General features: G+C 48.0%; 1 protein-coding gene and 2 long non-coding RNA genes across 5 annotated transcripts; 1 reads left to right on the top strand and 2 right to left on the bottom strand.

Moving 5' to 3' along the window:
- Window positions 1–136: 136 nt before the first annotated feature.
- Window positions 137–24168, bottom strand: LOC111853116 (ETS-related transcription factor Elf-2-like). 3 transcript variants are annotated; one of them, XM_023829711.2, is made up of 9 exons: window positions 23592–24168; window positions 11269–11427; window positions 9786–9954; window positions 3508–3621; window positions 3206–3373; window positions 2857–2943; window positions 2572–2764; window positions 2024–2413; window positions 137–1745 (listed from the first exon to the last, which is right to left on the bottom strand). In XM_023829711.2, exons 2-9 carry the CDS (start codon window positions 11314–11316, stop codon window positions 1199–1201), a joined length of 1716 nt encoding a protein of 571 aa, XP_023685479.2. In that variant the 5' UTR covers window positions 11317–11427; window positions 23592–24168; the 3' UTR covers window positions 137–1198. The 3 variants fall into 3 exon arrangements, with proteins under 3 accessions (XP_023685479.2, XP_023685480.2, XP_023685482.2); XM_023829712.2 differs by lacking the exon at window positions 23592–24168 and adding an exon at window positions 14157–14588; XM_023829714.2 differs by lacking the exons at window positions 9786–9954; window positions 11269–11427; window positions 23592–24168 and adding an exon at window positions 6633–7830.
- On the top strand, window positions 23074–26387 carry LOC140583022 (uncharacterized). Its single transcript, XR_011985809.1, has 2 exons — window positions 23074–23496; window positions 24694–26387. It is a non-coding gene; the product is annotated as an uncharacterized lncRNA (long non-coding RNA).
- Window positions 24719–26049, bottom strand: LOC111853117 (uncharacterized). Its single transcript, XR_002840386.2, has 3 exons — window positions 25925–26049; window positions 25631–25733; window positions 24719–24808 (listed from the first exon to the last, which is right to left on the bottom strand). It is a non-coding gene; the product is annotated as an uncharacterized lncRNA (long non-coding RNA).

Here is a 26387-nt window from a genome sequence, read left to right as displayed (position 1 = left end):
CTCATCCTCCAGCACCTGAGCGCCTCCTGCAGCCACTGATGTGCATTGCATGAGCGCACAAGTGCTGCAGTCGAGGCAAAAATGCATGAAATGCTGAGTCCGACCAATGGGACGACGGGACACATCAACCAATGCATGAAAGACAAAATCGTTTAATTTTTTTATATTTCAGTAAAATCTACTTGAATACACTTTGAAACAAGAGTACAACAAAATAGAATATACTTCAAATGTTGAATATACAAACTAGTTCAGTCTGAACGCGAACATCTCTCCCCCTCAACTTAAAAAATAAATGCAAGAAAATGTAGAGCTGCAGTAGCTGCAAAGATTCATGCTAAAATGTTTTTTTTTTTCTTTAAACTGGCAGAAAGACAGAAAAACAAACAGTGAAGAGATGCTGAGGCTAGACAGCAGGCGGACTTACAGCGAGGTCTGCATGAGCGCCAACAGGCATCGAACTAAAAATGTCGTTTGAGTAATACTGCGCTTGGTACAAGGTATCAAAAAAAGAAAAAAGGCGGGAAATCGGCTGTACACAAAAAGCTTATTTACCTGAAGATAGCGGGGAAATAGATCAATCTAAGGCTGCTTTGAAATTTTATAAACTGTATAGGAGATATATACAAAGTCCCTTTGACTTCCTCCTTCCAAGCTGCTGAGAATCAGCATTTTAACCCCCCCAGAGGAGCCTCCGAAAGACTCACATAGCACCCATGGATACAATGTGCACACAGTGATAGTCAAACTGCTGGTTTCATCATTTAAAAAAAAAACAACCCTTTATACAAAGTGTTTAACGTGACTTCCCTACAAGTTCGATTTCACTGATCGCCCTCTAGTGTTCAGTATACATAGTGTCAGTAATTATAGTGTTGGGTTGGTCCCTTTTTTCACCCCTCAATTCTTCTGCTCTTCACCCCCCCATGCTGCTTATATGAAATTGTGGTACAAAGTCCCACTTGGAATTGTGGGAGAACTTTTTAAAAAAACAGGGTCTTGTCAAGTCCGTCGGTGTTTAAAGTCACTCTGACTATATTATGCAAAATGCAATTGAAATGTGAAGCAGATGTACAATCCAGCTCATCCAGACCGGCACTCTTTCCGGCCGGCGAGCACAACAGTCTCTGGCTGCCCGGAGAATCGGAGCCATCAAGTGACATCATACCCCAGCCCCGCCCCCCCAGCCCCTGGCATCTCAGCTCTCCGGGGATTCCTCTTTCACGGCGGCAGGGACGGCTGCCGCCCCCTCTTGAACTTTAGAGTCCTGCGTCCTGGGTGGGGTCTGGCCCGCGCCCTCCCGCTTCATGTCGGCCTGCCTGACGATGGCGCTGATGAGCTGTGTCGCAGCCTGCACCCCGATTTGGCTGCCTGCCGACTGCTGATGCGCGGGCAGCGCCAGTCGCACCACCTGCGTCCCCGGGGGCACAGACATGGGCGCGAGTGCCTGAACCGCCAAAGGCGCCCCCACCAGGTTAAGGCTGGAAGAGCCTCCCAGGCCGCCTTTGCACTGGGCCAGCTGGGCGGCGGGGATGGTGATGATCTTGGCCAGCTGCACGGTGATCTTCTCTCCATTCTCAGCCACGGCGGGCACCACCGTGGGGATGGTCTGGAGGACCACCTTGGTCGGACCGCCACCGCCGGCGGTGATGGGCGAGTTGGACGACTGCACCGCCACCGTGGAGATCTTCTGGCCCAGCGATGTGGTCATCACCACGGGCACCTGCATGGCCACGCGCACCGTCCTGAGGAAACACGCCCCGTCAGGCGCCAATGGAGAGACGCGGTCCAGCCTCATACACTCCTAATCTCAACCTTCTCATTAGGGAAGCTCTACTCCAGTCATGCCTTTCCCCAAACATAGTCAGGAAACACAAAATGCTTAAAGAGTTCATGCTCTATTAGATGCAACACCTCCGTGGCCATGCCCCCCAGACTGACCACGCCCCCTCCCAGCTGGCCACGCCCCCAGAATTCCCAGATCCACGAAATAAGAACAAGAGCCATATGAACAATGCTTTACCTGGGCCCAGAGGCCAGGGGAAGGCTGGCCCCTTGGGTATGCTGCTGGCCCTGGGGGACCTCGGTGGCCCCCGTCAGCGTGACTATCCGTGCGCTGGGGGCCACCGAGAGCACCCCTTTCCCCCTGGCGGGGCTGGCATGTGCAGGCGGCCGCCCACCCCCCCTTAGCGTGCCGGGGGCCTTGGCCAGCTCGGGCACAGTCAGCAGAGCCTCAGAGGAGGGCGGCACGCGGCCGCCACACTGCTTCTCCGTGCCCAGGAGCCCATCGCCACCGCCGCCGCCATCCGACTTGTCGTCGTCGATCACCACGATGTTTTTGGGCATCTCCTTGAACTGGTACACCAGACGCTGGCCCTCCACTTTGGCCAGGATGCCTCTTTGGTAGTAATACCTGCAAGGAGGACCTGGGGGTGAATAAACTCCCGCTACAAACAAGGCCTTAGGGCACCATCCAAAAATATAATCTAGAGAATGTTTTGGCGTCCAATCACTGGGGAAATTCAGCAGGGAGTTTCCTGGGGGGGGGGGGGTGTCTGATGTCATGCTCACCTTAGGGCTCTGCCCATGGTCTCGTAATTCATGTCTGGTTTGTTTTTGTGTTTGCCCCACAATTTGGATACCGCCTTGGAGTCCACCAGCTTGAAGATGCCCTTCTCTCTCTGCGTCCACTTAATGTACCTGGGACAGGTGTTCTTGTCCTGGAGAAGGTCCAGGAGGAATTCCCACAGGTAGGTGGTGTTACCTGTGGGATTGGAGGAGGGACACGTCGACGTCACGCATGGGCCCTTCCGCTCCACGCCGAGCTGAGCCCCCCCGCCCGTCGCTCACGCTCACCTCGGCCCTCCCGAGGTTTCCTCTTCATGCCCGGATCCGGGGAGCCGTTGGATACCGCCGGCTGGTGCGTCTTCGGCTTCCGGCCCGCTGGAGCGCAGGGGAAACGGACGAGCGGGTTCACCGACTCGCACGAGTAACGGAGCCACGTAAACGCACAGGGTTTGACTTCTAATTAGCGGGCAGGACACGGGGGAAGAGGTGCTGATGTCACAGTGAAGGGGGAGATTGAACGACCTTCAAGGTCGACTGCTCAGAAACAGACCTTAAGGGCTCTGGCTTGCTGAGAGCTGGTCCCCCCCCCCCCTCACCCTGCTGCCGTACAGCTCGCGTCCCACAGGGGCTGCCATACCTTTCTTCTTCCTGACGGGTTCGCCCAGCGGGGCCTCCAGCACGGTGCACAGCTCCATGGGCTCAGCCTCCTCTGTGGACACCTCCACCTCCGTCTCCGTCATCACGTCCGGCCGCATGGCCGCGTGGATGAGTTCGGGCGTGTTCACGTAGGGCGGCACGAACACGTCTGTGACACGCAGGAACACACAAGCGCCCTTAGTAGCGAGGACGCAAACCATGCAACAAAAATATTTCTTGGCCAAACAATTCCCATAGTCACCAGCAGGGGGCAGTAGTAAGCGGGAGGGGTGGTACTCTCACCTGGACTGCGGTCCCCCTTCAGGCTGCAGGGGGAGTCCATGTGTAGCAGTGCTTCAGCTGCCTCGATGGTCTTGTCCGAACACTGGACCGGGCTGCTGTGGGCTGAGGCCTCCACTGCAAGAGAACAGGCCAGGGTGTGAGAGCCGGACCAGCCTCCAGTCCCTCACCAGGACCCCCCCCCCCCTTCAGGAATGTGTCCCAGAGAAGAGATTTCACTGTTCTAACAGCAATGAGAACATTTTAATATAAGAAGCTAAAAAGTTACAGGGACAGTCAGCAAGTTTAACACGTCACTGCAGGACGAACATTATCAGGACGACAAACTCTTCAGATAACCTTTGCATTAAATTTAGTGCAACTAAATTTATAATGGTGAACAGAGATATCAACTGTCAGTCGTTAAGATTTACATTTGTTATTATAAATATGTGAAAATACTGACTCATTAAACATGCTGGCATATGTAAAAGCCAATTCAGTTACACTGTTAAACTTCTGTAATTTGACACGGTGGATATCCAGTTAAACCATCCGGCACGTACCGCTGAGCTCGCACAGTAGAGGGCGCCACTGAAATGCTCAAATTCCATTTCAGCTCAGCTTTCATTTTAGCACATGAATTATCTCCCATCATGTGGAAACAGGACAATGCAGCCCCTCTGGGGCCTCACGGGCAGTCGAGTGCGAAACAGTTGACCATTACACACTTATTAATGAATGACATCATGCAGTTTCAGCAGACACCAGCCACCAGATTTACCTAGCAGTTGACTCTTCATATGTAGCTAAACATTTCTAATAACTGCTCGATTTCTGGTGTTTAAGGCAACCTTACGATTATACACGTGGAACGCAACTCACAACACAACTGCACATATGCTTTTTACATATATACAATATATACCTATAAAAAGCAGCCATACAGACCTAGTTCCTAAGGTGCTGTAAATTTAACACGCATTATGTAAGCCTTTCAGGACAGCAGGTGGCATGGCGGTTAGAGTCACTGATCTGGCTTGTGACAGCTGCTTGCTGAAACTCTGGAGTGCTCTGGCTCTTGAACCGCGGTGCATGCTGCCTTGATAAGCACACCGGCCTGCCCCGGTAAACACTGCGTTGAACCAGTGGTTAAATAGTAAGCTGGCAGAAAAAGGGCTGGCAGAGCACTGGCACACACACATAAACACACGGGTATCATTAACCATTCGCCTTATAAATCACTTGGGACTCCCATTTACTTTGCATGTCACTTCCAGAATTTTCTATTACTAATAAGTGTAATCCAGCAGCAAAGCCACTTCATGTCACCCCCCGGCACTGCCGCTGTCCCCCAGCGCCTTAAGCGTGTCGATCCGGCCACCTGTTGCCCGCCATCGCAGTGTCTCTGTGCCCCCCTGCTCTGGCCATGTTTGGGTATCTGTTTTGGTTATCTATATTTGGTTATCATCCCCTGAGCTATGTTTAGGAAGCTCTTCAGCTTCCAAACCCCTCCCAGGACAGAGGACCCCAGCATGCGCACTTACGGTGTTGGCAAGCGGACATGCCCTTGAAGCATGGGGAGCCCTCCACTGCACAACTTTTGGATTGCATTTATTTCAAACAGTAAATATAATGACATTTTTATACGGTGTTAAATTCACTACAGACCATAAATGGGACTACGCAACTATAGATTTTTTCATTAACTTAATTTCCTATTTTTATCAGTACAAAACAGAGAAACTGCATTTTTTTTTTATGCTAACATGACAAGTGCGTTGCTAGAAGAATTTTAATTTTTAAAAAATACCAAAAGCTGGGCATTTAAGGATTTAGCCTCTTTACATACTTGGACTAAAAACCAGACACTGTAACAAAAAAAAAAATTGTAACTAAATTGCTTGCTTATCAACATAAAGTTACACATCTTTTAAGAGTTGTGGAGCAATTTCCACGGAAAGAATAAAACTGTTGCTCTGCAAAAATGTCGTAATATTATTTAAATACTTGACATTTTTAGAGTGTAATAATCTGGGTACTATGGAACTGTAGCACATAGCGGTCCTGCAAAAAAGCAGTGCCGTCCCTTATGACTTCCGTGTTTACACTCTGCCTTCGTTCCCTCCAGATCCCTTATTAGCCGATCTAAAATCTGCCTGTCAATCATCCCCGCCCCGGCCGCTATTGGCGGGTTCTCTCTGCTCCACCCTCCGCTCCAAACGCTCCTATTGGCCAAATAAGAGTTCGAACATGACTGCAATCCGATTGGTCACGTAGAGCCATCACTCAAAAAAGACGTCCCACTGGGCGGATCAGTGCTTCCGCCATCAAATTAACCACAACCAGTCTAAAATCACCTTTATTTTATTAATATTTTTATGTTAAAAAAAGAAAATCCGATATGTTCGTAGGACTCGTTTATTTAAAAATGGCCTAGAACGAATTCGCCGTTAAAAAATTATACATATACCCGTTTAATTAATCAAAAATATAATAATTATAAAAACGTAATTAAGTACTACGTGATACATTATATTATTAAGACATAAAAAGTCTCGTTCGTAAATCACCTGTTTTTATCAAAATATAGTTGCATGTCTTGCGACCTATGTAAATCCTGCTAGCTATAAAAAATATACAGCTTTTTAGAAAAATCAAACGAATAATTAGGACAGAGACATATTTTAAGAACGGCTTTGTATAACGTAATGTATAACATTCCCTAAATAAAACTTAGAAATAAGCGGCACGTCCGTCTGAGTCAGACAGCGTGGCAAAGACGTAGGAAAGACAACATCTTCTCGCACACTTCCTGGTTTCCCAGCAGCTGCCAGTCCCGTAACCCGTTAAAATAGCGAGAACAGGTGAAATGCACGCTGGTTTCAACAGCAAGCCGTGCAGCTGGAGGCGCGTGCACGCCTGCACGCTACAGTGCAATGCTGCGACTCAAAACACTTTTTTAAAAACAATCTCGGTCTGGGAAAACGCTGAGAACGCCATGCAGGTTGCTACCCAAGGTGATCACTTCCTGATTTCGCACTCCATTGCTTCACCGCGCAACTTAACAAATGTCAACACGGCGGCGCACAGAAGGCAGACGGGATCGCACGCGAGGCAGAGCGCGCACACCGGACGCCAGGAATTACCGGCTCTGATGAGCAGATCGAGCTGGTTAGCGGGTCCCTCATGCAGTGAAGTCGCCATGTTCTTCCAAAGCTTCAGATTCGCGTTGACTTACATTGAATCGCATAGAGGCGCACAATTGAGATCACTCCGCGGCTACAGGAAATAACCTCAAACTCAGCCAGACGCAGCGCACACCAACAAGCGCGATCCTTCCGCGCCGCACGCAGGAAATCCTCCGAACTCCTTCAGTCCCGTTAGCCCATATCTGCAGGCGAAGCGTAGCGCGGCTCCTACAAACACCCCGTAAAAACCAATATCTGTCGCCCCACATACACTATCTCACTTTCTGCCCCGTCTGTAGTTTGCTTACAAGAGACTGACGATCAGTGCAGATCAGCGGCGGGATTTCATTAGGCTAACGTTGACGTTTACTTTAAACATGTCGGCATCAAACAGCGACAAATTAGACGACTGCATTGTATTACACGTGATCGTCATCAGTAAAACCCCCCTATCCATTTTTATTCAGCTGCTGTAAAGGTTAATACAGCTACGAAAGAGAGCCCGTGAGAGGTCTTTAAAGGATGCCAACAGTTTGGTCGGGACACTATATCCGAGCAGAAGGCCTATCTGGGGCATAACGTCCATCTCCTGCGATAATCGACCAGTTGTCAACGGCAGGCGTCACACCGATTGTGTGCAACGCATTTATATAAAACTGCGATTCATGTTCGCTCTTTACTAAAGACGTGCAAACTGGAGATCGGCCGGTGTGGTGGTAAGCGAGAGAGAGCGAAGCGGCCGCTGGGTCTCACGGCGGTCAGTTTCTTACCCGGTTCCTTCAGTTCTGCCTAACGGTTATGTGAAAATTATGGAACAATGATGGATAGATTAAAAAAAACGCTTAAGAATATTTACGTACTCAAACACAATTTATCAGCCAAACACAACATTCGATCCCCGCCCCAACATCAGATAATCGAGTCCTAGTTCTTTTAATGAAGTCAGATTAGTGTTTTACAATACTGCATGTTTTAAGATTGGTGGCGGTTGACTATCAAGTGTGCCTATAAATCAAACTCCAAGGAATCCTGGAATAGAAAATATTTGAAAATCTTGAGCGATTAAGCGAGGCTTTATGAAATAAGTACAGGAACACCATTTATGTGTAAAAATTATGTCGCTTATGCTACGACCATTTTCGTGATACACTGCTTAACTGTATTATGCATAATTTTAGAAGCATTCAAGATAAAAAAATAAAACCTCAAATTCACACTATTCTTGAGACGCCCCAGTGCTGAATCAGCTCACAGACGCAGTACCACACGGTTGTTTACGTTTCTGCTTGTGTTCCTGGAATTTTCCACCCACTCTCTAGTGTGCGTCCACGTGCAGAAAGCCAGACCTCCCTGGAGTGGGCACTCAGCAAGCCGCACCTGTTTCCATCCATCACTGTTTTTATGAGAAACTCCAACAGGTTCACATTGATTACTACAATTTTCGTGCAGAAACTTTCGAAACTCTAGTTGCTTGGCAGGGCGTTCGACCTGAAGCTACAAACACGTATCATCGTTTCACAGCTGGACTATTCATGGACTATATCGCATATTTGACTATTCAATTGGATAAATATTTCTTTTTTAAAAAGTCAGGTCTGAGTCCGGAGCCAGGACTGGGACTGGGACTGTACAGTTACTGGCTAATCCGCTGGGTTACGTCATGCCCGACCTGGCCCTGTGTGTTGTTTGGTCTTCATTTCAGACGAGCTCTTAGCCTTGAGTGCGCCTTTGACAAAACTAATGTAACCATTCCATGATTTTAAAATCATGCAGTACCTACAATAAACATACATGTAAACATACATACAGAAAAGAAAATCATCTCAGTGAGGTGACCTGGAGTCTGCCCAGTACTGTTTCTGTTAACTACTCTAATTACTACAATCAGTGCAGTTTTTCTGTTTGTGTTCACCTCAAAATTGTTTTCTTTTGTAATCATTGATATTATACTGGGTCAATTTTTTTTCCTTCCAGTGCAAACACATAAAAAAAAATCCTTGTGAGAATATCTTTAATCCATCAATTCAGTGTAATAAACTCTGCGCTCCTTTGATAACCAGACCACACAGGACAGTGATCCCCACAGACCAGAGTCCAGATTTACAGGAAGTGTATTATTAACGCGGTTGAAAATGAAAACACGTCCATCCCAATAATGACCACAAGAGGGAGACAGCACACAGCACTCACTCACTAAGGGCTGCTGCCCGGTGTGGGTTGGCCTTACAAACACAATTAACACTGTTAACGATTTCATGCGTGTCCTCATACTGAATGCCGAACATTAGGGCTAAAGAGATCCATTGGCACAGCCAATCAATACTTGGAGATGGGAGAGGGCGCACTGGTCTTGAGGCTAGTTTAAAGGTCGAACATAGTGCAACTCGTGGCCATAGGTGTAAATTAGCGGGAGAACATTTCAAACTGGATTTAAGGAAGCACTTATTTACACAGCGTGTAGTCAGAGTATGGAATAGTCTTCCTGATAACATAGTCCAAGCTGAATCCTTGGGTTCCTTTAAATCAGAGCGAGATAAGATTTTAACAACTCTGAGCTATTTGTTAAGCTTTCCCCAAGCGAGCTCGATGGGCCGAATGGCCTCCTCTCGTTTGTATAGTTCTTATGTTCAAAGAGACATCGGCCGCTTTCCTAGAGTGTATCAGGCTGGCAAATACTGCTACGTGATTGGCCAAGAGTCTCTGTTCATGGAACTGGGGCCTGGAGTTATTCCTATCATAAAATACATTACTCAGCCTGTCCCATGATTCAGTATAAATAACGAGAGGAGGATTTAAAAGTTTACACAATGCTGACAGTCCTTTAAAACACTACACAGAAGGCATTACTTTATCTTAGTATTTTGCCTGTATTAAAATTTTTAATGAGTAATTATCATCATTCCTGTTGTTACTGTACCTAATCAAATAGCTATTCATTTACTCAATGGAGCGTTTATCTAAAGCAGCTTTGATGATCCAGCTGTATTAACTCATAGCACTGTGCTAAGGCAGTACCTATCCCGGGATCAGCTGTGGGTTTAAACCACTACCCCCCCTGCTGGCCGAGGATGGTGGTTAAACCGCATTCGCGCCCCCCCCCATGCATCTCACCTGCCTCCACCGCCTCCGTCTCCACCTCCTGCTCCTCGGCCACGCCCTGCATCAGGTACGTCTCGTCGTCGTACACCAGCACCTGCGCGGCGAAGCATTGCTCCAGGTGGGCGCTGGGCACGGGCTCCACGATCACGGCCGGGTACTCCTCTTCAGCCTGCGTCTCCTCCTGCGGAGGGGGAGGGGGCAGAGACATGCCGGTCACACCTCTGTCTCCCGCATGGGCACCGCCATCGCAAGCCGCATGTCATGGCGCCAAAGGGACAAATGCAATTCGAGGCTCGACGTCCTGGAGGACTGGGGGGAAATTATTTTATTCTCTGCTATTGTTCCACAGTAACATAAATTCCTGAGGACTGAGTGTCCTAACTCCATTTTAACTCATTTCCTGGGAGGGAGGGAGGGAGGGAGGAAGGGAGGCTGGGTGGTACCAGTTTGAGCAGACCGCCTCTCCGTCTCCGCACAGCTAAGGAGCCTGCAAGCTCCCACACCAGTAAATACCACAATTCCACAACAAAGTGTCAACCACATGCTCCGTGACCAGCGATGCAGGACGAGCTCAGAGGCAGCAGGTCTAGCGGCACTGCTGCCTGCCCGCCGCACCACGAAAGAGGACCCCAGGGCCCGACAACCGGTCATGGAATATGAGCTGGGAGGGCAGTGCCAGGCACAGCTAGCGACAGGCTAATGGAGCGAGGGAGGGGCATGCGGGGTGTCACAGGAGAGGCAGTAACGAAATTACAGCACCGGCGGGGAAGTAAGTCTGGGCCATCTGCAACCTGCCCCTGTTAGGCTGCTCCTGTCAGCACTGAGGCTGCAGTGGCAGGCAGACAGGAAGCACACCCCCCCCACACTTATTTGTGATAGGATTATTTTTAGGGCCCCGGAGCGCACAATCGCGCTTGGTCAGCAGCATTGTCTGTGCAGGTACCTCCTGCAGGGCTGGGGTGAGCTGGAGCAGCCCCTCGATGTTCCTCTTTGGGCCCCCTGAGGCTCCCTGGTGACCCCGGATGTTGATCTGGACCCACAGCATTAGCGCCGTGACCCGGTCACCGTATCCACAGGGACCTTCACAGAAAGGACTCCCCACCTGGTCATCAATATTCACTTAACCTTACAATGCAGATCGCCCAGGAGACGACGTGCATGTCATAGTCCTCGCATCCTTTAGCCTCTGTCATGTCATCAGGATTGGGGTGGGGGGGGGGGTGTCATCTTCACCTGATACACATAGCTGGGGGCATACTGGGACTGTCTGAACATTACCCAATATGGACTTTGCTATGGGGCTGTGACTGCAAACAACAAATAACTACATTCAAAGTAATAATCTGCCTACTGCATTTGTATTTAACCCTCTTCAACAGCAACTCTCCTTCTGCTTAAGCAAACCCACGAGCTGCAGACGACGCGTGTCGAGCACCGGTCACGCTCTGTCAGACCTGATAGCCGGTTATCGTTACGCGGCAGTGATGTGACTCACCGGCTGCGGGTTCTCCACGGCGGCGATGTATTCCACCACTGAGGTCATGGTGCATTCCCCGGGAGAGGGCCCTGCTCTCAGTCGACAGCTGGTGCGGGCCCCGCACCCTGCCACCCCCTACTGTCAGTCTGCGGTACTGCACACCCCGGCCCACGTTACCTAGAGAGAGACAGAGAGGAGAGAGAGAGAGCGAGATTGAGAGAGATGATGTGGGCTCTGTCAGAGACTGCAGCTGGACCTCCGGTGAGTGGGGGGGGGGGGGGGGAGGGAGGAGAGAGAGGCCCCATTCACACGCAGCGTTCATGGGAACGTGAATGCAGGAGCGCAGGACACTGGGCATTCATTCGTACAAGTATTAAAGAAGCCGTCCACCTGCTTCTTTTCAAAGATTAAAAGCCACGTATGCACTTTACATCACTTCACACAATTAAAATTGGCTTTTTCTTTGTATTAAGATCCACGTTTGAAACCATCCCCAGCACGGCAGATACAGCGACGTGTGACACACTTCAGCCACAGCATGGCCACAGACACCACCTCCCCCTCACAGGGCAAAGCCGTTCTTCGGGGGGGGGGGGGGGGGGGGAATCACAGAGATGGAAAACAGCTTTGATCAGACATCAATGTGGCGAGGCAGCTTAGCCCATGTTAGTGCTCCAAAAAAAACATGAACGCATGCCCCCCCGGTTTTCCCGAGGAAGGGTCACATCACCACCCCCCTTTCAGTCCACAGAGGAACCAAGAAAACGAAACAGGAAGCTCTTAGTGTTGGTGCCAAGGTTGGGAAGGGCCACACGCGCGGGGACGTCACTGCAGGCCGAACTGTGATAACTGTTGCCTGTTCTCTCTCTGTTCTTCTTTTAGCCCGTCACCGGAGCCACAAATGGGCTGTAGCATAGGGCTGCAGGGGTGCAGACCTCCAAGCTGACAAAACAGCAGCCCAGACTGCTGAGAATGACCCGCAGGCTGCCGCTGCCGCTCCCTCTCGCTCCTCTAAAGCTTGCCGTCTGTCCCATGACTTTATCGGAATCTGATCGCTTTGGTCTGGGGCCAATAAATCTTTCCCGATTGCCGTAGATCTCAGTGTCAAAGCTTATAATAAACAAACAAACTCACAAGTCTTACAGCTTGCAGGAAAATTATGGGGTTCATGCTGTTGTATATGTAATCCCAGCAAATGCTAAGGAAATTGGCTTAAGTCTGAAGCTACTTTTGATAAGAGCATGTCCTGACAAAGTGAAACATCACCACATCTTACTGTTCAATATAACAGTAGCCATTTGACTAGCACACATTTTAAAAATTAGCCACTGCACCACTGGGTGTGCTTAGGAAAGTTAACGGCCAAATTCTGCATCTTCACAGAATTACAACTGTATCACCATCAAACTTCTAATCAATTAATTCAGGGTTTCAGCTACTCATTCACACAGTTCTCATCGCTTAAAACACTAAAAATAATTTTAAAATAAAGATAAAAAAAAGAGGTTTGTTCCTTCCCAGAGCAGTGTGAGGCTGAAGACATCATGCTTAGGTGGTGCAATGAAATGCCTCACTATTGCAGTCACGCGTGTGCTCTCTCAAAGCCAGTCAGTACTGATGAAGGAAAACTGATACTGTTTCGAAGAGCATGTCTTTGAAAAATGATAACCAGTCCATCGGCACTCTGTGGACTTTAGGGCCGGCTGGAATGTGCCGAAACTCTTCACGCCGTAACGCAATAATGGCCGCAGCTTAACAGTCGCAACAGTGCCCTGTGTAAATATGGCGTCAAAAAGTCGTTGAGTCATTTATTTGCTTAGCAGGCACGCTAGTCCAAGCCCGTATGCAGCAAGAAACTCCCTGGGGTGTTTGACTGTAAGCACTACGGAGAAAAGCAAGACGGGCACGATCCGGGTCTGTGGACTCAGCTCCGCTCTGTCGGCCCGGACACACGGTCTCTGCACTGCAACTGTAAACAGCGCTACCATGATAAAGAATGCCAGTTAAGACAGCAAAAACACAACTGACCCGTGAACAGTATACAAGGAAGGGGTCCAGCAGGTCGCACAACACACAAGGGTGTGTTTAAACCACACCATTTCCATTTCTTAATCAAATTAGGTAACAATGTTGCTTTCACATTCCAACAGAGTCTGTCCTCCACCTGTGTTTCTAACACCCTGAGCCAACCCACTACGTCACTCACAGACCGTATTCCCAAAGTCGTATGTCCCGAGCTGGGCCTGACAAGGGAGCTGTAACAAGTTAACAATTAAACCCTCCATCGCCCGCCCCTCTGCCAGCACGGCATGCACGTTTGGTGGGGAAATTCACCTTGGATGTTTAGACTGCTGCAATTTTAATAAGCCACAGAAATAAGCTTGCCTCGGGATCGCGGTGACAGCTCCCCCTCGTCGGAGTGGAAATTGAAGGGCATTCTGGGATGGCTTCTATTCAATTATTAAGCTAACAAGTCCTGGTAGGGATGGTGTGCAACACTGACTGGGTCTGGTATAGCACAGGAGGAGGAGAGAGAGGGAGAGAGAGGGAGAGACAGAGAGACCCAACCAGATAGTCCTACCCAGTGCTGGGGCTGGAACAGGTTTGACAGCCACAGCCTGTCCTTTGGCAGTGCTACAGCCCAACACAGAAAGATTGGCAGCTTGAAATAGGGCCACACTGACGGTATGTCCTGGATGCAGCCTGCAACTCCAGCAGCAATTCACAAGTGGCTGTTTGCGTGTGTGCATCAAACGATGCGTTAAGTCATCTATCTGCGCCGTCAAGACGAAAACCCATCTAGCTGCGGCACGATGACGACCAGGACCGCAGCGCGTTCACAGCGGGTCTCGCATCCGTCCAGTTTCACGACTCCTTTCTCAAAGCGAGACTCGAAGTGGACTTACCTCGCGTGGAGCCGTGGGGCAAGGCCGCACGCAGAGACCCCCGAGTGGCGAACCCTTGGCGGCGGGGAGGTTTAGGCTCGGTCACAACGCTACCCATGCGGGTGCATCCCCTGCTAGCGCTGGTGTCCATGAAGGCGAGCTGCCAGACCCTGAGGGCACCACGTGAGCGTAAGGCCTCCTCCAGCGGCCCGGTTCAGGATCTCCACACCGGAGAGCGCGGACAAGGCGGCTCCACATAGCACTGAACACAGCAATCGCGGACACCAGACAAACTTGTGGTTTTGTGCATTCCTGCTCTCAGTGTGTGCCGAAGAGAGTGAGCGGGTGAGCAAGCGAGAGAGAGAGAGAGAGACTCTCTCCACGTCCCCCAGCCCAACTTCTTCGACTCGCCTCAGAGTCACACAGCAGCCAGCTGCCGCTCACATGACCCACCCCCTACACCACAGAGGGTGACTCGGCTCGAGCCTCAGCCCACGTCCGTCCCTCTCCAGGGCGGGGTCCTTCTCATTCTAATCCACCCGCCCCCGCCGAGAGCTGAAGCTCAGCCATGTTGAGTCAGTGACATGGGCTTCGCGGGCGGGGTTACATGCTGGAGAGGTTGCCGAGGATAATTATGGTTAGTGCGCCTTAACAGGCCGAGAGCAAAGGGCCAGTGAATCTCACAGCTCTCCAGGGGAGGGGTCATCAGAAGCTACTGCTTGGCATGATCGTGTTACCCCTCCCACTACGAGAAGGGGGGGCCTTCAATAATGCACCTCTGGCTTATCATCTTATCTCTTGCAAAATAACAGGAGGAGTCTGCAACCATAACTTTGAAAAACGGGTTTTCGACAACAATGCGTGAATCTCCCGTTAAACGCCTGGACTGGTTCTTACGCCTCTAGGTTGGCAAGCAGGTTCTGGCTGTGTGGTTCTACCACACATCAAGCAGCTCCACGGAGAGACAACGTCAAGCCGGCCAAAATGTGCTTTAACTAATGCATATCTTCTAGAAGGCAATGACTAAATCAAAGCGCACCCGGTCTCCCTCACCAAAGCAAACTCAATTTGTTTCCAACCAGAATTAGAGGATTACCTCATCACTCTGTATCACCCTATTGGGGTTTCCGAGAACTGATCCATTGGCTGAGTTGTGCAGGAATACCATCCTTACCCCATATTACATCTGTAGGTTAAGTGATTCCGAAGCTTATTCAAGCACCTGCTACCTCTGGACGTCACAGATCATTTAAAGGCTTCAATAAAGCACAGTTTTACACCACAGCTGACGTGTAGTCAGGATGACTACAGAAAAGCCATGCAGTACTACAGATAGCCGAAACAAATCAACTAAGAACTGAAGCGTCTGTAATACACAACCAGGAAAGGTTTCTTCAGCAGAACCAAAGGACTTCACCAGTTTCTCTTACTTGTGAAGAAAAAATTGGACAAGACATATTAGTTCAATTAAAATGTTCAGAAAGATACAACAGGTAGGATTAAAATATATAAACCCCAACATCACAAAACACAGAAATGCTGTCTGTAGCGAAATGTAGTACCTGCTGCTCTTAAAACTTTGCTTGCAAAACGTGTTACTGTCTTCATAGCATGAATCATTTCATGTTAATGTGACACTTTCTGTGGTGGAGGACTCATTCACGGCTTATAAAAGGTCTCAAGGTACTGACCCAGTAAATTTTTATAATTCATCAATACATCTGGCCCAGAGATCAACCTTTCGAATTCCACAGAATAATAAAAAAAGTCAGCGTAATGTCATTCAGCTCCCCCCTCTTCTTTGGCAAGAGGCTCAGAGGTTAGCTAGCTATCGGTATTAATGATTGTAGACCAAAATGTATCAGTTATTGGTATCATTTACAATTTCCACATAGGTGTACCACCATTAAACCTAGATGAAAACAGCCAATCAGCCTGAACTTTCTTTATATGTTTGTTTCTCTGTGCAGTTCAGTAGTTGGCCTTTTTTTACCATTTACATTGACTTGTTCTCCCTATTTAATAATAAAAATTAATGTTCAGAGATTTTACTTTATTTATATTCCATTATCAGTGCACAATTAAGGTCCCATGGTAATATTTGTGAATTGTTTTTCAGTTAAATTTAAACCATTTTTAACTTAAGTTATCAAAAAATTGAATACTCCATTAATGGAATCGTGAAAGAAATTATAGATTTTCGATGCATCAAATCGATCCCTAAATAATAGTAATTGGATTGCCTGGCCGCCCATGATTTACACCCCTAGGGGCCACTGCCACAGACATGTAGTATTCAACACGGCCGTACCAACATGGAAAGACTGCATTAACGCAATTTCTGTCATTCACAAAAAAACAAGGTGATGCACGTTGCCGGACTTTGATTCTGGTTCGAATTGATGCAAAAGTCACACTGGCACTACATTACAAGCAAAAGCCGCAAATAACTCACCACCAATAATCAACATCAAGTCATTTGCAGGCCCTCTGTGACTTACGGCAGCTACTGAGTGCTGCTTTTAGTCGACGTCCTCAGAAGGCTTTTCCAGGGAAATGATTGATCAGAGGAAACCAGCTGCACCACAAAGGAGTGGAGGGCAAGATTCAGAGGCTGCTAAAAGCACTAGTGCATCAGGACGATGGCCCCCACTCGGATATAAAACATACGCCAAGGTGCAACTGAAAACCCATATTTGCATGGGAGCCTCATTTTTCACACTATGTCGCTTGTTTCCCCTGCAGCTGCACGTCACTTAAGTTTTCATTCCACGTCAGGAACACAAACGGCATCCGGCACCGCGACACCGTCATTTCAAAATCACTCCACACAAGCCTAGCCGTCTTCCAAACGAGGGCTTCAGGGTTGTATCAAGCTTAATACTTTAATCTCCGGGCTTTCTACCTAGGGTTCACAGTCGCCAGGAGGACCGTAGAGTTGTATTTTTCATGATCATGCATCTTTGGTCAATTCCATTTGGGGGTCCATGGTTTTAGAGATGTTGAAAACTCCTGCTTTCTTCAAACTTATTCTTCAGGAAAACTTCAACTGTGTTTTTGTGTGCAAATCTGTAGGTGAGTAAAAAGCCACTCAAAACACACACACACTGCAGCTCTACAGGGGTTTGCTGCTCCAATTCAAAGCCCTCCAACTCCAGAGTGCTGTCTAGTCATGAACTTAAGTTCTGGATAGAAACTAATCTGGTCACCAAAAGAGATACGGCCGCAGCATTCTAGGATCAAAATGAAGCGGACCAGGTCTGTGTTGATATAAAAGCATTTATCTTCTGAGTATGATGCATCAACTCATTCAGTTATTCACAGATGCCTTATCTAGAGTGCAGCATGGATATTCATGGGACCTGAGCCAGGAAGCCTTAGATCCTCCAGAACTGGAAGACCGAAGCCCTGCACAGTTTTTGGTTTACTCTCATTTAACACACCTCCTTCTGCTAATTACAACAGAGCTCTTGAGTTGAATCATTTGTGGTGGAACAGGGAAAGAACTAAGCTACACAGGGCTCCGGTCCTCCAGGACTGGAGTTTAACACCCTTGCCTTAGATGAAGCCTACACTTAAAGCTCTGCACCATCTGCTCTCTGTTTTCACCATATTTTATATGAATGAAACAAAGCCCAGAGGTTTACATTTGTCCCTTACTCAACTGGTCACAATGCCAGTGGCTGAAATAGTCCCTGGATGCCCACCTTGGATTCAGTGCCATGGTACCTTTACAAGAGAGAAATCATGAAAATTACAACTGAATATTGCCCTTCCTGTGGAAGAATCCCAAACCTGTACGGCAACACTGCTGCCCTTAGTCAGTGTGCTCTCACAATCCAAAGGAAACGGCGCAAAACTGTCAACAGGAGCTGAGTACGATGCCAGCGGGCGGGGGTGCGCGGCGCAGAAACAGGTTGATTCTACTGTACAGGATTGTTGGCCTCCATGTGCGTGGGATGGGAAATTCCCTCCTAGAGGAATGTTTTCACTGAGGTTTCCTTTTCCTACAGAGACAATGCTGAACCAGTACGCCTGCTGCTGGAGGAACCTATGAGGAACCTTCAAAGCACAGTGTAGATAACACCCCACGGGCCAAACAGAAGGACTTCACATCCTTATCTGCTGAACCCTAAATCTCTACTAAGCCTTCTATATTTTATACCATGGCAGACTCAATGCACCAGTGAAATCCTCGTGAACTGGCAAAACCCACAACCCCCAAATCGCGACCCAAGTACCTAAAAAAAAAAATCTAATCTCAAAATTATCATTTTACTTCCGGGTCTGTATCTCACTTCTATTTCATAATTTTACTCTCCTAGGAAGTCACCAGCATCGGTTAGGCTGTAAATCATGAAGCATTCAAATAAAAACCCATGAGGCAAGCCCGCACACAGGCAAACACAGGCACACATACGCACACAGTGGATTCGCAGCGATGCGAGGATCACGCGTCAGCTCTGGCCCAAGGTGTGGCGGAAAATCATCGACGGCACGAGGGCACGACAACAAGCAGCCCTCTGTTCCCCTGGTCCAGAGTACAGCCTCCCCACTGATCTCCGCCTCCCTCCCGTCACCACGGCAACCCCCGCTGCCATGGCGGCTGGCTGCCTTCCCGCTAACTCGAGGCAAGTCCCTGACTTTGCGAAGGACTGATGCCGTGTTAGCAACCATCTGAGTGATGCACTGCTATGAAAATCACAAACAATAAGGCTGAAGCACTACGTGTTACTATACTGTAATCCTTTCCTGGTCTTCCATTGCCTAGAACCAGCACTGAGGCCTTATCCAGACCATGCTCTTCAGGGCAGCAATGTCTTCTTATTGGTCAAAATGAAATCACTTTTACAAAGCCTTTAGTAAACACAAATTAAACGATTTAGAAGAGGGAGTGTTCCATGAAGTAGGATTTCTCAGTTAGCAGGGTTAACTTGTTAGAAGTTATGACTGTCCAATAGGAATGCTCCTCAACTAAACTCTCATTGGACAATCATGACTTCTAGCTTCTCAGTTAACTGAGAAGTCCTGCTTTGTGGCACACACCCCAGAGCTCGGGTCATGCTTACATATGTCCCAAGTAATGGCTCCATCAGCTTCATCGGGTTCCGGACAGCAGTACCGGGAGAAGCGAGGATCCAAACCCTAGAATGTCCAGAACTGTGGAGCCATGTGATTACTTCCCAGTGGACTAGAAAAGGCCAATGACTGACAGGACATGGTAATGCCACATACGCTGGGGTCCAAAGCCTCATTTCCCCAATAACTACTCAACACTCCACCCGTCTGCAGGCTCTGGGGAGGCCCATGGTGTCCCTTTAGCTCAGCAGCAGTAAATTTTTCATGACAGCCGGGCAATTTACAGAGCCTGTGTGGTGGTTCAGAATTCATGGAGACACAGTTACATCTCTTGGGCGGGGGCACATTTCAACAGCTCCACTTGAAGCTCCACGAGGAGTCGCGAACCTGGAATGATTCAGCTTGTGCTGCTGAGAGCCAAGACCGGTGGGGTTTGGTAAATCACAGCTGAGCCCTAACAGGGCAGATACCTCAGCTGAGGGCACGGGGTAGCACATGGTGGGAAGGAGGCGTGGGGGGGGGAAGCTGGAGGACCAGCTCATCGCAGCCAGTTCCCATAGGAAGCTTTAAAGGGGCACATGTACCGAACACAGGATCAAAACATGGCAACGTGGAAACAAAGCAGAAAGGGGTTCCCAAATGAGCGGACATCAGCTGAAGCAGAAACCAAAACCACACTGCGCAACCACCTCAGACAAAAACACACCATGCTCACCCTATGTTCTAATTGGCCTTTGCCATAGCAAGATTAACACACTGTGCTTTTAAGTGCAAGGTCTGCATCTAAATTAATTCCATTCAAGATCCCAGGCCCCACATCCCCAAGACCACACTACAAGCTGCAGAAGTCAGCTCCGCATGCAGAATCAAGAACACCAGCAGGACGTATCCGCCACACATTTAAATATTCATAACCCAACTATTACGGGGCCCAAAACCACATGTTTCAATGATGGATTTTTTACACCCTCTCCCCATCATCTAATGAACCTCATCTTTACTGTATTCTCATCAGCCAACTCTAAACATTAAACCACTCCAACAGGTCACATTCAGTACACACATGCTGACTGTCTGACACTGCCTCACATAGAGCTGTAGCAATCATGTTGCGATGTAACCGCAATTATATGGCGAATGCACAATAATCACCAGGGCTTTAGATAGCGGGTGAAATGTTTGTCCGGATGCTGATTTTTTGGTACTTTTTACTTATGCTGACAATTTGGTAAGCAGATTAGTGCTGTGCCTAAAATATTAATGATGACATATTGTGATGCCCAAAAATTAGTGATCTGTATAAATTTGGCGTATCCTTAGAATTTAAACTGCAAAAGCTACCACCACAAACCTGACGTCTCTTTACCTTGTTTATCTGCAATATCTCCTCGTTGTGGCTGCTGAGCTGCTCCTCTCTTCACCGCGACTTCAGTGCTTATCGCTCCCATGATTTACCAAAACAGTCACACGTGGCGTGCACCACTAAATGAATTTAATAAACATAAGGATACGCCGAATTTATGCAGACAACTGACTTTTGGGCATCACGATACGCATCTCAGTAATATTTTAGGCACAGTACTAATCTCCTTACCAAATTGTGGGCGTTAGTAAACGTCTGTTTAGTACCGAAAAGCCGGCGTCCGGACAAATGTATCACCTGTCATCTACAGCTATGGTGATTACTGCACATGCACGACATCATCACAGTTACATCAAGACGCGATCGCCACAGCCCTAGCCCCACAGATAATCACATGTCTAAAAGCAGCCAATCCACTAATACCCAGACCCTCTGCTCCATCCAGTCGCTACTGGAGATCTGGAAAATGTGGAACAGCAACTTCTCTGTCATTCTGGAGTGGCATTCCAAAGGTCAACGGCACACGGAATAACCTCACAGCCAACTAGCGCGGTGAAAATAATATCAATCCTGCATCAAGTGACTTAAGATTTCAGAGCTCATGAAAGAGAACACTTCAACCACAAGTCTTGTCTGCAGTGCCAACTTGCATCACCAGAGAAACCAGTTCAAATATCTAAGGGCATATTTAAACTTCAAGTGGATTAAAGTGTAAATTACTTCTAAAGCTGTACAATTTCCACTAATGTGAGAAAAGTACATTTATTAAAAACCGACTTAGTATACTGACAGTTTGGAGCCATTGTTTACTCCCAACTTTGACTAATAGTGTAATCAAAGAATCACTGGCCACACTGGAACCTCCGGACAGCCTCAGACTCAGGCCTATTCAATGTGGCCACAGTTATGCGTTTGATGTCCTTTGAAGACAGGAAAGATGTGACCAGCATGCCATCACAGGAGGCCCAGTACGTAACACCAGCAGAGCCTGTTCATACGCATCCAACCTGATAGAGCTGGCTTCTGTGCCCTTGGCTTTTCAAATCACACTCTCCTCTATTATTCAAATAAACACTTAGCAGCCCCGATTGGCTCTGGAGAGGGCCAACCCGTGTTCTTAATTCAGATGTCACACTCCATCCAACACACTTAATTATGGTGTGCCTAAAACAACCAGTTGTCTAATATCTGCATGCTACTAAATACGTAGAACTAAATGATGCTTGCATGAAGACCACTGAGAAAACTGTATGGTTTAATGATTGACCACGTACTAAAACAGCGATCTGACCCTAAGAAAAACCAAGAGCTACATGAGTAATGGATTTAATTTCGTAAACTACTCTAGACGCTGTTAGCTTGAAGACTCTCCCTCCGGCCGATAATCTAAATGTATAATGTAATCTGTTTACTTATGAATGGAAATGTCTCATAGATAGATCTTAATGTCACATCAACCAAGAATGTAAAATAAGTGAAGGCTATCTGCATGGCACATTACCTTTAATCCGAAGGCAGCACAAAACATCAGCTCCGGACAAAACACGGCTGCTCTGTGCAGATAAAGCACCTACGAGATAATGTGCTGTTACACTAAACCCATTACTGATATAAACCAGTCTTCTGCACGGGACTTAAAACGTGGTGTACCAAAAGAAAATAATCCATTCCATTCGTCTCGCATACACCATTTAAAAAAATAATTCACGTGGACATTCCATATGCATTCTGTGAGTGGATAACAAAATATGAAAATAAGCACCAGCTGCCAAATCTGCACCCGAATCAATGTTAATAAACCTCGCTTCATGGATTCCAAGCACTGTCGATACAACTCGACGTGCTTATTTAGATGATCTGAACAGGTTTAAGAACTCGAGGTACCGCGTGCAACGAGATCAAACAAGCGAGCCCGTTAATACTATCGATTAACCAGTCTCGGGGTTCGGGCCCGATCTCTCACGTGCCGGAACAACAAACAGATGACGTCGCCGGTGTCACGTGACTCAATAACGCACAGCACGAAACAATAAAGCGAAACACTGGGGTCCGACAGGAGCACGAAAAACGCGCGACCGCATCATTACGTGCATTTAACGCGATGCAGGTCCCAAACTGGAAGACTATGCAGTTGATGCCGATCAGCCCTTTTACACACAGTGCTGTTTGTGCGGTCCGCCGAATTAACATTTGGTTTTTTATTTTATTTTTTATTAAAGTACAAGACCCCCCCCCCTTATCACGCAAGGTTCAAGGAGTAGGATGCTAGCATGAATGCTAGCTAACAACCCACCTGACCGGCTGTCCCCCGGCCACGTAAGACAAGTCAGCTCCATCTGCATCACCGTCGTTATCATCATCTCCATCTCCCCGTCTCCCCCGGTGTCAATCACCGTTCAGACCCGCTTCGGATCCCCAAGCACCTACCCCCCGTCGTCATCTTTTGTGCCCAGACCGAGATCAAACAATAAAATTGTAACTAAACGCCACATTACGGGCGTGACTGGAGGCCGTGATGAATGAGCACTCTGACCGGAGCGCAGCAACCCGCCTCCGTCCAGCGGCCCTCCACCCCGCGCCCTCTAATTATTTACAAGCAGCTCTGGTTTATTTCCTTTTGTATTTTACACTGTATTTTATTTAGTTACCAAGCTGGCAAACATGTTACTTATTAGCACGGCGTGCAGATTAGCTGGAGAGCAGTGCCGAAGCTGAAGATAAACTTATTATTTATGTGTTTGCGGGGAGAGGGCAGACCTAAAACACGGAACGGCGAAAAGAGGCCGAGACAACTGCAGCGAGCAGCCAGGCTGCGCGATCAGGGCTGAGCTAAACCGGCCGCAGCCTGCTAACCTCGGTCGGCGACACCGCCCGCGGGCTGAACCTGCGCTGCCAGCCCAATGCAAGCTGCCGCCTGCGGTAAGCGAGCAGCCGAGCCGCACTCCGACGGCATTACACGTCGAAATAAATAAGAAAAAAGAAGCTGAATTGGTTTGAGGGGCTTGTGCTCTTACCCGGAGGCAGCTCTTTGTCCGGTGCGTAAAGGATAAGGCGGGCCCCGGTCACCCCGCTCGGCGGCGGCGGCGCTGCCAGTTGCTCCGCTCCGCTGTCGTCGGCTGACAGGACGCGGCGTCGCCTGCGCGCGGCTTCCCCGAGCCAGTGCCCTGCACTAGCGCGTAGCGCAGCGCGTGGGAAAAGCGCCTCGCGGACGTGCCCTGTATTTCTTTTCTGCCTGGTTTTTTGTTTTGTTTTTGTTTTGTTTTTTCTTGATTGTTTTGACGCGAGCCCCTCTCCTCTCTCAGGCTGTCGGAGAGCGAAACACGGCCCGTGACGTCACGCTGCCCCCCCTTTCCCAGAAATTACGGGAGGTTACGCTCGGGTGCCCCCCCCCCCTTCTCCATCGCAATATTACATTAAAATACACCGTCGGTTTGGGAATCATACACTTCTCCATCGGCTAGCATTTCTTTTACTTTACCACGCACATTTTTTAACTGTTCCAAACAACTTATTTTACTCGTATTTTTCTTTAAAGCCTTAAAGCGTGTTATAGTTGTTGTAAACGTGCTGTAACGCGGGATGTATGACAACTGCAAATGCGTTTTTACTTCGCTGCGCACCGCGTCGTTCGATTTGTTGTCCTTTGGTGTTTTAGCACCACCTACTGGTAAGATGTTATAGCATTAATGTGCAAGTAGAAATATGCATTTCAATATTAATATCGCTGTAGATAGGGCCGTAGCTAGAGATTTTGACCCCGTAAAAAGATATCATATTGGACCCCCAACCCAGACTAATTAAATTATGTTCCATATTTTTAGGGCCCCCCTCACTTAGAGGTCCTAACTCCCCCCCCTTTATGGCCCCTGGGTGTAGATGGGTATGGTAAATTCAGTTTTACCAATAAAACCTCGCTTTCCAGCAGAAATTGTCTTAATGATGTAAGGTATTTGTCATTTTAATAACCAAAGAGGCGGCATGGGAATTATGTTACTAATTTTTATACATTCTTCACAGGCAGACATTTTTGATATCTTTAGGGCGTTTCTTTAACGATAATCAAATGTATCTGCTAAGACTGGTTTTCATATCTAATTTAAACGTGGGTTTCTGCAGGACAGACTACTCTGTACATGCCAGCAGGCACAAGCTTCACGCCTCCACTGGAGCAGCAGGCAGCATCCACGTCAGGCCATGGCCGCTCTGTCAACCGGAAGGGTGACCTCCTGCCCTGTAGGGGGCATGGCGTCATTTTCAGCAGGAGACGACACCGTATCTGCAGCAGCCACCTCGGCCGATTCAGCTATCATCAGCATCTAGACTACAGGACCCATCAATAACTGCTAGTAATATCACCCAAAATGCAAGAAATTATGCTTGAAAAGTAATAGTCAGTGGAAATACCGTGTGCTGCCATAATAAACTAGTCGGGTGAGAGGGTAAGCCAGTCTGTGACTGACAGCACAGGATAAACCCTCTGAATACATGCCACAATGCCATGTTATTTGTCATTTTTACTGATGCCCTATATGCTCCGGTTATAGCGACACAGATTTAGAATTTAGTTATCAGTGTTGACACAGCACAGCACACAACAAAACGTGTCCTCTGCATTTAACCCATATGTGACATTGTGACATAGCAGGGGGCAGCTAATTCAGCACCCGGGGAGCAGTGCTTGGGGGCGGTACCTTGCTGGTCGGGTATTCGAACCTGAAATTTCTCAATTACAAGTGCGCTTCCCTAACCATTAAGGCACCACTGCCCAGATGAGATGACAGATAGATTTCAGAGATTTTGTTATTCCTAATTTTACTGTTATTCAGATTCAGAAAGTGTTTTAGGACTAACTCTCAGTTGGCCTTGTCTGGGACTGGCTTAGCATCAATGCTGGCAACATTATCAGCAAAATTTTCTCTGCCAGAAATGATGGTCTTGTAAGCCTTTTGAGGGGGGGGGGGTACAATATTAAGTCATACTTCAAATTCGTAGACATAACAGCTAATTGGCGCTATTTAATTAAAAGTTCACGGGGGAGGAAAATAGCGCTCACATAGATGACGGCAGCAGCCAGGGACCCCCGCAGAGGACGACATAAGCCAGTTTTGGCCCAGTGCCACCCGGTAGCCCATATGCCAGGGAACGGGCTGGAATCACTGCGGGACGCAAAGAGGCAGTGCTTCATACTACAGCCAGAGTCGCTGGGACGTGACACCAAGTCAAAATTAACAGGAAACTGCAAACTGAACACTGTAGTCTCAGGAAACCCTGAATTACAGCAAAACCAGATTTCAGACACAGCAGCACTCCCCCCTCATTCATGCAGCATAGCAACCCCAGTGCTTACCTGAGATATCGGTGTAAAAATACCACATTCCTCAAAGATATCAAACAGAATTTTTGCTCGTCTAATTTTAATTGCTGAAGCAGTATTGCATGTAACCATTGATGTATGGCAGGGGTGGCCAATCTTATCCGCAAAGGGCCGGTGTGTATGCAGGTTTTTGGGATAACCTATAGGTCAGCTGTTCAAACCCAGGTGTCAGGACTCTTCATCCAATCAGTCCTCTAATTAGTGACCTAATTAGGAAGTTGCAGCGAAAACCTGCATACACACCAGCCCTTTGCAGATAAGATTGGCCACCCCTTATGTATGGGGGATGGCATTTTCATATTTCACTTTTAATTATTTCATACAGTGACAGTTTTTTATTGCATAATTAGGCCTACTGCATCCGTTGCAGATAGACACTCGTACCAAAACTATTTCAGAATTTTGCAGGGGGCAATAAAACATTTTTAAAAATGGT

This window comes from Paramormyrops kingsleyae, chromosome 25 (genome assembly GCF_048594095.1).
Source record: "Paramormyrops kingsleyae isolate MSU_618 chromosome 25, PKINGS_0.4, whole genome shotgun sequence".
In the NCBI taxonomy this organism is placed as follows: Eukaryota; Metazoa; Chordata; class Actinopteri; order Osteoglossiformes; family Mormyridae; genus Paramormyrops; species Paramormyrops kingsleyae.
Note: the sequence above shows the minus strand (reverse complement) of the source record. Positions and strands in the feature narration are given on the sequence as shown.